At 41.1% G+C, this 12,350-nt stretch overlaps 1 protein-coding gene across 1 annotated transcript in view; it reads left to right on the top strand.

The window, feature by feature from the left end:
* The first annotated feature begins 4,000 nt into the window (after positions 1-4,000).
* LOC126755701 (myb-like protein P) overlaps positions 4,001-12,350 on the top strand; it is a 37,229-nt gene continuing 28,879 nt past the window's right edge. The window contains exons 1-2 of the mRNA XM_050468449.1: positions 4,001-4,028; positions 4,084-4,214. Coding sequence (XP_050324406.1) covers positions 4,001-4,028; positions 4,084-4,214 — 159 coding nt within the window. The remainder of the gene's footprint in view (positions 4,029-4,083; positions 4,215-12,350) is intronic.

The following is a 12,350-nucleotide window of genomic DNA, read 5'->3' on the forward strand; positions in this document are numbered from 1 at the left end:
AAAATTAAATTCATATAATTTTTAGTTAGCCTCAACCTTAAAGAGGCACATTTATAAATTTAGCAGCTGTCAGATAGCTAAAAAGACGTTGTTACCGACGAAACCATCAAAAAAGTCCACAAATAGTTTAGGATGACCGTAAAACATCACAGCTCCATCTTTACACTCTGAAGTCCAATCGGCAGTAATTCGATTGGACTGAACACGATGAACCCGCTGCAAAGCGAGGAAAACACAGCTAGTCTGCTGGCAAGGATATGAATGCGTAAGGAATAATTTTTATTAAGTACCTTGAAAACGGAAGGCCCATCAACAACGACTACTACATAGCGTTATTGGAACTTATGTATGAAGGACAAAATCACCGAAAACGGTCGCATTTGAAGAAAAAAGAAGCTGTTTCACCAAGACCATGCACCGTGTCAAAACCCAGTGAAAACGATGATAAAAAAAAATGAATTGGTGGGCTTCGAATTGCTTCCACATTCACCGTATTCTTCAGATTTGGTCCCCAGCGACTATTTTCTGTTCTGAGATCTCAAAAGCATGCTTGGTGGGAAGAAATTTTCGTTGATTGAAAAGATGATTTCCGAAACTGAACACTATTTTGAAGCAAAGAACAAATCGTACTACAAAAATTGTATCAAAAAGCTGGAAGGTCGCTATAATCAGTGCATCATCCTTGAATAAAAAAAAACGAATTTTAGCAAAAACATCTGTTTACTATGGAAGGCCGGAGATTTTCAATTGATATAAATACTTTATAGGCTCTTAAAGATTTCCCTTTGGTTGTTACAATCATCATGGCAAATAGACTCTGTTCAGGGTGTTTGTAGATGTCAGTTCGTTAAGTTATATAGTTTAGTTTAGTTATTCAAAAGTTATATTGACGTTCAAAAGTAAAAGCATTTATTGACAACCACTTACCTTAGATTTGTCCCTAGTAAACCCTATTATGTTTTAAGTACTAAAGTCTCTCTAAAATCGCAGATTTTAATTCGAATTCAGAAGAACTTACGAAGTAACATCAAAATTAAAGATATGTTTGAAGAAAAAACTGCCAGAATTATATTCTTGATCCGCTAATGCTTAAGGGATCGATCGTTTCTCCGACCAACGTCACAAAAACTCCTTTCTAAAAGGAATTGGTTCTCGGAACGCTATGAATAATATCAGAACATATTTTTCATTCTGGTAAAAGCCAAGAGCCGTCGGGATTGTTTCAGTTTCAAAAAATGGAAGCACAATATCAAGGATCAACCACTTATGGAAGAAGAAGCTGTGGACAAGTACCTAGCAGAGTAGTAAAGTAAAACTTTTAATAAAAGCTCACTATTTCTTTGGAATTGCGATAACTTATTAGCAATAAATAAACAAATTCACGAAAATTCTGTTTTTTCATCAATGCAACCGTGCGAAGTATAACGGTACTTATAATAAAATATCCTCAGAGTTGCTATATCTTATGATTTGTTGGTGCTTTTCCCCTTAATATTAGCAAAATTCAATTATAACGATTAACAAGCACTGTAATTTTTCGTAACTGTAGAAATATATATGGACACACACTTCACATAAACTGCCATTCGAAGAAAAATAAATTTTTTCTGCTTGCTTTACTTACGAATCGGTGCAACATCGCATAAACTTACTAAGTTTTGTTGTTGTTACTCAGTGAAATGTATGTATATACAGACACAAACATATACATACATATTTCATTCGTTCACTTGTACCATTCTTACTCGTCCTCTACAATGCTTGTTGTTGTTAGATTTTTCTTGGTATACCATAATACTTGGCAGCATCAATAAATCTGATAGCCAACACAATTCTTTACATTTCTACCGACATGCGTTCCGGAGCGCCCCTCACGCCCTCATAGACAACGATCACCAGCCTCACCCCTCAACCACCCACATTGCACTCTCATATGTAATGCATTCTGTCCCTCTCTAGCTCTCTGGCACTACTCAGTGGCACTCATACGTGAGTATAGTAAAATATTTATAAAATATACTTTTTTTCTCATCTTAGTTGTTGCATTCAATTCCAAATGCATTACACACTAAGTGGAATTGGAATCGGGAGAGCCCAGCCAACCAGTCACCCTAAGTGAGGTGTGTATGTGTACACAGTGTGCGGAGATTGCAAGTCACTGGCGTCATTACCAACAGCTCGATTCGCCTGCAGCTCTGTGCACACACCCCCGACCGCCATTCGGCTATGACAGCTCAAATCCAGCGGCTTTGAATGAAACGAGGAAAACAAATTTTTAAACGTTAAAGGTTTTTCCATGTAAAAAATTCTAAACGCCGGGAGCGATTAGCGTGAGAAAGCTTTATGCATGTATAATTTAGTGGACGGCAGAGCACAAAGTTTTGCTGCTGGGTTTGACAATAAATTCCCGACACTGCGTTATAAAAATGTTTCGAAATATTTATTAGATAAAAATATTTGTAGTAAAGAGGAAAAAACAAATTTTGAAGAACTTGGGAAGAGCACATCTCCACTTTATTAAAACTTGTCTTGCAATTCAAATGAATTTGAAGGTATGACAGCATTTTAAAAGGTGGCAACCACATCTGTTTGAAATCTTTGTTATTATACTTACTTTACAGGTAGTGGACAAGAACTAGTATATTGATTAGTTGCATCGTCAAACTTGTTATTAACTGCTAGGGTTCCGGTCCTTCGACTTCGACTTTGCCAGAAATACACTCGTTTATATACATTGTGCGTTGCTTGCAACAATTGAGCCAAGAGAGATCATTGTTAAGTAGTTCCCATATATTCTTTCAAATATTTCAATGATCATTGATACTATTGGACCAAACTATGCTCCGAGTGATTTGTGGATTTATTAAAATGTACTGGAAGTCATTCTAAATGACTTTGCCCAAGCGACTATTGGTCTAAAATCGGTTTCGATCCAGCGATTTTTAAGGTGATGTTGTTAGGGACTATAAAAATTTGTTCGTCAGTTTTTGAGATATGTTTGACAAAAAAGTAACCGGAAATTGTAAATAAAACGCAAATATTTAATTATTCCTCAATATTTGTTTTGTCGCCTTTAAAGTAATCCTCACCAGATGTAATACACTTATGCCAATTATTTTCAATTATTTTTCCTGTCCTCGAAACACTTTTCATAAACACTTTTTGAGATGGCCTTCAGCTCCTTCAGCGAATTTGGTTTTATCTCTTTGATCGACTGAAAACGAGTTTCACCGAGGAACGATTTCAGTTTGGGGAACCAGAAAAAATCACACGGAGCCAAATCTTGCTCATCATCCATTCCGATGACTATTGACTTGTTTGCATGTCAAACTCATAAAGACATGTCTCTTCGGCAGTTATAATGCTCTCCATCAAGCATGTCCAAAGATACCTGTTTACTGTACACTTTTTGAAAAAAAAAAAAAAAAAATCAGCTTCGTTGGGGCGAGTTGAGCAAGAACGCGTTTCTACCCAAAATATCTACCAATATCATTCGCACGGACCAGCAAGAGATGTCAAGGTCTCTTGTCATCTCTCCAACACTTGCTTGACGATTTTCTAGCACCATGTCATTCACATTTTTAGTATTTTCATGAGGTGAAGTGGTCGAAGGTCATCCAGAACGAAGCATGTCCTCAACGATCTCTCAACCGTCTTTGAAGGCTTTGTACCACTTTCTCTCCTCTTTTTTATTAAAAACTTTGGAGAGACTGCTGGACTGGTATTTGAGAAGGCGCATTCCGAGGGACTATCTATCAGGAGCGCAACATGCGTATCGTAAAGGAAGGTCGGTGGACACTGCCTTGCACACTATCGTGTCGTGGCTTGAGGAAGCAATTGAGGCTAAGGACTTCGCAGTTGGGACCTTCCTTGATATTGAGGGAGCTTTCAACAATGTCCTGCCAGAGGCAGTCGTAACTGCTCTAGATGGTCTTGGGGTTGAATCGAACCTCAAGCACCTCATTTTCAGTCTTCTGTGCGACAGAGTGGTTGAAACAGAATGGGGCAGCGCGAGTGCGCGGCGGAGGGTAAGCAGGGGAACCCCTCAAGGAGGGGTTCTTTCCCCTCTTCTATGGATTCTAGTCGTTAACGACCTCAAAAGACTGGAGGATCTTGGCTGCAAGGTTATTGCCTATGCAGACGATGTAGCACTTATGGTGAAAGGAAAGTTTCTAAGCACCGTGTATGAGTTGACGCAGGGATATCTCGGCGTGGTAACAAAATGGGCGGTCGAAAGTGGACTCGCCATAAATCCAAATAAAACAGAAATGGTTTTATTTAGTAGAAGATACAAGATCCCTGAGGCGCCGTTGCCGCTATTGGGAGGTATTCGCTTGCAACCGGCGGATACTGTGAAGTATTTAGGGCTCATCCTGGATAGAAAGCTTTCATGGAAGCCGAATATCGAGGAGAGAGCCAAAAAGGCATCGATTGCCCTTTACTGCTGTAGAGGAGCTATTGGCAAGAGATGGGGCCTCTCACCGAAGGTGGTACTCTGGCTCTATGACACCATAGTCAAGCCCATAATGTTCTATGGAGTCTTCATGTGGTGGAGGGCTTTACAGAAGATCACACTTGCAAAGAAACTTGAGAGCGTTCAACGAGCTGCGCTCATCAGCATATGTGGTGCATTAAAGTCCACCCCAACCATTGCACTTAATGCAATTCTGAACATAACGCCGGTGGATATTGCCGGAAGGTGTATGGCCGCAAAGGTGGCCATTAGGCTCAGGGAGTATGGATTCCTAAAGGAGCGGGTATCTGAACACTCGGATATCCTCACAAGCTTCGACTGCATACCGGATCACCTGGATCATGGAGTCGCCATATCGAACTCCGGTGGCTCCTTCTCTGCACATATACCGACGAGGGAGGCTTGGCAGGGAAGAAGCCGTTGGAGGAGAGAGGCAGCAAGCTTCTTTACGGATGGGTCGAAGCTTGGGGGGAAGGTTGGTGGAGGAGTGTACTGTCGGGAGCTCTCCATAAAATCCAGCTTCAGACTTCCCGACTATTGCAGTGTTTTCCAGGCTGAGGTTGCAGCCATCAAGGTAGCAGCAGATATGCTGCTCAGTAGAGCGTCTAACTTCAGGGAGGTGACCATTCACTCGGATAGCAGAGCGGCGATTCTAGCCTTGAACTCATTCACAGTGCGTTCAGGGCTGGTCGAAGAGTGTCTGGCGTCACTGTCTCTGGCGGCGAGAGCTTTCATTATAAGACTTGTATGGGTGCCGGGCCACAGCGGAATCGCGGGTAACTGCAAAGGTGATGAGCTAGCAAGGAAAGGCACCCTAGAATCACTATCGGTAGAATGGGAACGGGTAGGTGCTCCGGCATCCTTTTGTGTTCTACTACTAGATAGCTGGGCCTCGCGGCTGCTCGGTCAGCGATGGGCCAGTATTAGTACCTGCGCGGTCGCAAAAGCCTTTTGGCCAAAGATAGATCGAAGGAGATCTAGGGATCTCTTTGCCCTCAACAAGGCTAGCCTCTCATTAATGATGGGGCTCTTGACGGGCCACTGTCCCATTGGCATACACGCTGTAAGACTGGGAATTTTACTGGACGCCGCATGCAGAAGCTGCTTGGAAGAAGATGCAGTGGAAACTAGCCAGCACTTCCTTCTTGACTGCCCCGCTTTTGGGAGATCAAGACTGAGGCACTTGGGGGCACATACTTTCAGATATCCCACCGCTCTGGCGGGCATTGAAATTAAGCGCCTCTGTAAATTTGTATTGGATACTAAACGGTTTGCCGATCTCTAAGTTCGAACACGGGAGTTCGAGTTTCAACGGCTTCACAAAGGACTACTTCTAGTCCATGTGCGATCTCCGATCAGCCGTCTTACCTAACCTAACCTAACCTAACCTACCACTAGTAGGCTTGTGTTTTTGATAAAACTGAATCACCGTAAGTCTTTTCCCACATTCGCAACGATTCCGCGCACGAAATTTGGTTAGAAATACAAAATTTGAGATAAATTCCTTGTTCGATATTTTTATCCATTATGAAAATCGCAAGGCACTACTGAGATGTACCGATTTAAGCAGCTGCTGTGACTTTTGCCTATTACCACAAGCAAAGAGAACCTTAAAAAGGCCAACGTTTTACAAGCATAAGTGATAATACAAGGGCATCACTGAGCTATCTACAACCTATCCCCAAAATCAAATTTGAGAAGTTTTTGGACGATTGGAAGAAGCGCTGGCATAAGTGCAAAATATTGAATGGGGACTATTTTGAAGACGAATGTAGACGAATGAATAAACAGAATGAATAAACATTATAAACCTTAAAAAGGTGCGTGTATAAATTTGACAGCTGTCGGATCATTGGTTTGTGAATTACAAGGTCCGTCGCAAAAGAAACAGAACTTTTGAAATATAACTATTTCTGCTGGCGCCACCTATTGGTGGGTATATGAAATAAAAAGTTTGATCTCTTGTTGACATTTCGTAAAAATTTCAAGACAATTGGATAACTACAATCGATGTTATCGATCAAAAAGTGACAGCAGCTTTTGGTCATCGGTCGTAAAATGCAAAGAGCGAATATTAAATTTTGTTTTAAACTTGGGAAAACGTTTACTGAAACATTTCAAATGATGAAAAAAGTTTATGGTGATCAGTGACTATCCCTTAGTAATGTGCATGAGTGGTTTAAGCGATTCCAAGAAGGTCGTGAGGACCTCTGTGACGGTCAGAAGTCGGTCGTCTTGAGAAGTCAAAAATAAAGACAGTGCTGATTTGTTAAACGATTAATGCTGTGTTTTACCTTGGTGTTATGAAGAGTCTTTTGTCACGCATTCGTCGTGCTCGACCACAATACCGTGAGGCAGAGTCCTGGCGCCTGTTGCATGATAATGCGCCGTGTCATCGGTCGACGCTTGTCACTGATTTTTTGACAAAAAACTCCATATTAACCATTAATCACTCACCTGATCTGGCACTCTGTGATTTTTACCGATTTGGAAAACTTCATTTGCCCATGAAAGGACACTGGTTTTAGGACATTTCAGCTATCCAAAAGACGACGACCGATATTCTCAAGAGCATTCCGAAAAATGACCTTAAACACTCATTTGAAATGCTAATTGACCGGGCTAAACGCTGTATCGAAGCACAAGGAAACAACTTTGAATAAAAAAATATAACTTTTGAAAAATATTTTTTGTCGTTTTTTTTTTTTTAACAGTCCTGTTTCTTTTGCGACAGACCTTGTATACCATTTTGAGTGAAGCAACTTTTGTTATTGTAAAAAAACGGATAAGAAGCATTGATAAAATATTGCTCTTTGAAAGGAAAAATACAGTTGAAGGAAACACTTGGCTTAATGAGGAGTTTCCGGACACAGCTTTGGAATATCAACCATCATCGCTAGGTATGCTAACTTTAGACGTAGTGAAATGAGCACCGAAGACGGTGAACTTGTTACCGACGAAATATCAAAAATATCAACTGAACGTGTACATCATATCATTCACATTTGCTCTGTGCAAAGTGGGTGCCGCGCGAGCTCACTTTTCACCAAGAACAAGGAGAGTAGATGATTCGAAGCAGTGTTTGGAGATGTTTAAGCGTAATAAACCCGTAGTTTTGCCTCGATATGTGACAATGGATGAAACATGGCTATATCATTTAACTCTGAATCCACAGTCATCCGAGTGGACTGCATCATTTTTATTGACTACCTTGAAAAAGGAAGGACCATAAACAAGGACTTACACAGCGTTTTTGGATTGTTTGAAGAACGAAATCACCGAAAAATGACCGCATGTGAAGAAAAAGAAAGTGTTGTTTCACCAAGGCAATGTATTGTGCCACAAATGCGCGAAAACGATGGCTTCGAATTGTTTCCGCATGCACCATACTATCCAGATCCCCAGCGACTATTTCCTGTTCTTAGATCTCAAAAGAATGCTCGCTGGGAAGAAACTTTCGTCGAATGAAAAGGTGATCGCCGGAGCTGAGGCCTATTTTGACGCAAAGCACATGTCTTACTACAAAAATGGTATCGAAAAGTTGGAATCTGTGTATCACATCAAATTTTGTCAAAAAAATATGTTTTCATATAGCAAGCCGGAGACTTTTCAATTGACTAGTTATATTTTTAATTGTTTTTTGTATGTAAGTGCAACGATATCGAACATAGCACTGATAGCTTTAGAGTATTGAATACTAATGAGCATGTAAAGCAGTATTAGCACTTACTCAGTAAGTACCTAAGTATGTACATATGTATGTATGTAGAAAACTGTGAGTATATACACATCCTACATACATATGTATGTTCATTTAGGCAGTCGTTTAGTCAATCTAAACGCAGTCCGTTATTCTTGTTTAGTTATAGAAATTAATTTCATTTCACATTCGTGCAATAACGAACTGCCAACAGAGGAACGAGTGTACGCTAGAGCGTTGGTGGGGTCACACGAAATATACACATATGCACATATGTATGCAATTATGTTTGAATGTGAGTGAAGTGAGTGATTTGGTGCGACGCCGAATGCGAGTGAGCTCATTAAGTTTATCGATTACTGTACAATGAGCAAATACGACTGGGCTATATATGGATATTCTTTCTATACTTCGGCATATGCAGTGTGTGTGTGTGTGTGTGTGTATGTGCGTGCTCGCACGTCGGATTGTGCACACAATGTGGAGTACAATGCGAATGAATACAATGTCGCCATAACACCAACAAAGTCATCAGCACTGCCACCAGCTGCGTTGCTGGCATGCGATGGACGAACGGACGGACGTTCGTACGGATGGATTGATGGTTCGTTCGTTGGTTGGCTGGTTCTGCCACATTCTCTGGTTGCAGTTGGCGTTAGCGCTAATGGTGGCTGGCAATAGCGCTGCTATGCATATTCGTCAACATTAACGGTACACACGTACACATAAATATGTACGGTATGTATGCACACGCGTGCTCCAACAACAATGCCACTACAGCTGAGGTGTAGCGGCGCAAAAATGCAGGGATTCACACGGAAATCGGTAGGTAAGGCTAACACACAGTCATACATTCATATGTACATATTTACATGCCTACAAAACATATTTACTCGGTATACACAAAGTGGTATAGAAATTGAACTCGCCGAAAGCCGCCGTTGTGCACATTAAAACTGAAAATATATCGCATGTGACGAGTTTAGCGAACGTGCAAGTATCTCCCAGATACATCCATATACATATACATATGTATGTACATACATGTGCTTATGTATACATGTATGTGTGCTTGTTTGGCGGCAGCGCTGTCAGCGTCAGCGCACGTCTGTCAAACAATACAAAAAGGCAACAAGAAGAACGTCAGCATTGTGTACAACAAGAAAAAGCTGGAGCTACAATAAAATACAAAAAACAAGCAACAACAACAACTGTGGGCTATCGCAAAGAGTCAGCAACAACAATAACTTAAAACAGCAGCTATCCAACCACCAACTCGGCCATTCGCATGAAATATTGTATTTAGATACATATCTCATATATGCACATACATACATACGCACACACACATGCAAGTTTAGCGACATATGCGGCACATACAAGCAGGCACAGACGCCTGTATGAGCGCTTTGGCCTGCTGCGATGGCTATAGCTGGCCGTTGGCTGTTACTATTGTTGTAATTGTTGTTGTTTTTAAGCGCATGTTGTTGTTGTTGGCGTTACTGGCTGAATAAGTAAGCGACTGACTGACGGACTGGCGTGCGGCAATTTTACTGAATACACATCTTTAACGAAGATACATACTGCATGCATACATACATACACACATCCACATACTCGTACATATACATACATGCATGCATGCTTATAATGTACACATTTGCTGAGTGCAAACTCGAGCGGGCATACGCGCGCACACATTCATCACGGCGCGAACAAAGCAAGTGACAACAAGCCAAATAACAGTGGCAACAACAACAACAACAAAGACGGTAATATGAACAACAACAGCAGCAGCGTAGGTCAACAAAAGTAAAACAAAATATCTACAAGATACATACGACAAACAGTTCGCGCTGCAAGCCGAGCTCTGCCGTGCTCGCCGCGACGGCACTGCGGAAGAAAATAATTGAAAAAACCTACAACTTTTAATGTCATATGAGCATAAAACGCATCAGATACAAATCAGCGGGAGCAACAACAACAAGGGAAATAAGCAAATGAAGAGCAATGGAAAAAAATCCAGTTAAACGGCTCGTCACTTGGGCGCAACGGACAAATAACACACACACACAGTCGCTCGGCTGAAAATCAAAAACTGAAAATTCGTCGATGATTGAATCACCCATTCATCCTCAGTCAAGTGAGCAGCTTCTCAAAGCGACAGCAAGAGCGATAGCACAAACAACAGTGATTACAACAACATTTACAACAAATACAACAACAATATTAAATACAGCAAAAACATAGAGTCCTAACCTATGGATATTAGCAGCTCAGGCGGTCGAGCTCGATGATGTCCGCCGCGCATGGCCGTATGCTTTGAAAAACAACAACAAAATGCGCACAAATCAAAGCAATTCGCAGGAAAAAAAATTAATAATTTTGGCCCTGATTAAATTTGTTGATTCATTTTCGGCTGTGAAGTCCTTAATGTGGCGCTCACCGATGTGTGGTAAAGGGCAGTGACCTGTGTGTGGTGAGTTGTCGAGTTCGGCGCGTGATTTGAATCAAACAGCGCATTAAAATAGATTATTTTGGGAAAAACGTGATTCTTCTTGCTTTAGGAATCACACACATAGCAGCATGAGGTTTAATACCTTGTCCCACAGTGTTTGCGTGCATATAATCTGTATAATCTAGTCGGTTTAGGCTTAATCCCAAATGGATTAGATCGTCTGTTGTGACATACCAAAATGAGGGCGAGGAGGTTTTATGAAAATGTACCACCTGCTTGACCAGAAGAGGTTCACACTTATGATACTACATATACCCTATACAATCGAGAATTACGCCAACAATCTTGCGTCAAACATAAGGTGAATGAGCAGTATGTTAAGTGAAATATCTTCAGTGAAAACTTAGCTCAGTTTTAATGAATTTCTATAAGATCGATGGCGATATACCATGCCAAAATATTGCGAAGATACGTGAATCTATTATACTTGTACAGCGGTGAAATGTAGATAAGCAGGCTAACTGAATTCCATCGAAAGAAACATAAATCTTCCGCAGAACTTTTCTCTCGAAACTCTTAACGTCGACTCATCAGATGTCATCATCGTACATGCCTCTGCACCATATAGCAGAAAGGAAATAATGAGCAACTTGTTGAATATGGTCTTTGTTCGTCGAAAGAGGACTTTACTTCTCAATGGCCTACACAATCCGAAGTAGACCTGTTGGCAAGAGTTATTCTGCGTTGGATTTCGAGACTGACATTGTTGTTGACTGTCATCAGTGACGTGAGAGCCAAGTCGAGAGTGCGACGACTGTTTGTTTGATGACAGGAGATATTTCGTCTTGCCTTCGTTCATTACAAGACCTATTTTCTTTGCTTTCTTATCCTTTCTGGAGAATTCAGAACTAACGACGCGGTTGTTATGACCAATGATATAGATGTCATCGGCGTACGACAGCAGTTAGAAGATTGAACATTATCTATTCAGATCTGCAACTCGAATTATTTCATCAACGAGTAGATTGAAGAAGTCGCATAATAGGCAGTCGTAACGAACGACTCGTAGATGTCCTTACCGATCCTGACGGACCTTTTGGTCCTTTTCGTGCTATGAAAAGCGGTTTTAAAATCGACAAAGAGGTGGTATGTGCTGATCCTCTTTTCACGAGTATTTTCCAAGATTTGGCGCATGGTAAATATCAGGTCAGTTATTGATTTTCCAAACCTGAAGTCACACTGATAAGGTGCAATCAGATGGACCCTTATATGCGATGTTGTGGAGGCTTATCCCACGGTATTTGGCGCAGATTGTGGGATCTTCCGTTTTGTGGATTGGGCAGAGCACCCTTAAATTAGGATGGAGCCAAGTGTAGGAGTCTCGGAAGTTAGGAAAATTCTCTGAGCGCTTTTCACTTGGGAGTGGCCACAAAGGATTCTTTTAAATATAGTTCAAGCAGCTCACGGCTTCCGGCTTTAAACCAAATATTCTCTGGATAGCCAAAAGACATCCTTTTAAAGGAAGTGAGAAGGCAAAACACCGCTACCCAGAGTTGTGCGCTCGGCTTGGGACTCGCCACGTAAAAAATATACCCCTAATGAAAACGTTAAGCCTTCTACATTTGCCTATTCGCCTGGAATTTGTCAAAAAATTATTGAAATAGCCGAAGATGCCAATAACTTGATAAATTGCCTGTTGAGGCCCATTTTGATCTAAA

The sequence above is a fragment of the Bactrocera neohumeralis genome, chromosome 4, assembly GCF_024586455.1.
Source record: "Bactrocera neohumeralis isolate Rockhampton chromosome 4, APGP_CSIRO_Bneo_wtdbg2-racon-allhic-juicebox.fasta_v2, whole genome shotgun sequence".
Classification (NCBI taxonomy): Eukaryota; Metazoa; Arthropoda; class Insecta; order Diptera; family Tephritidae; genus Bactrocera; species Bactrocera neohumeralis.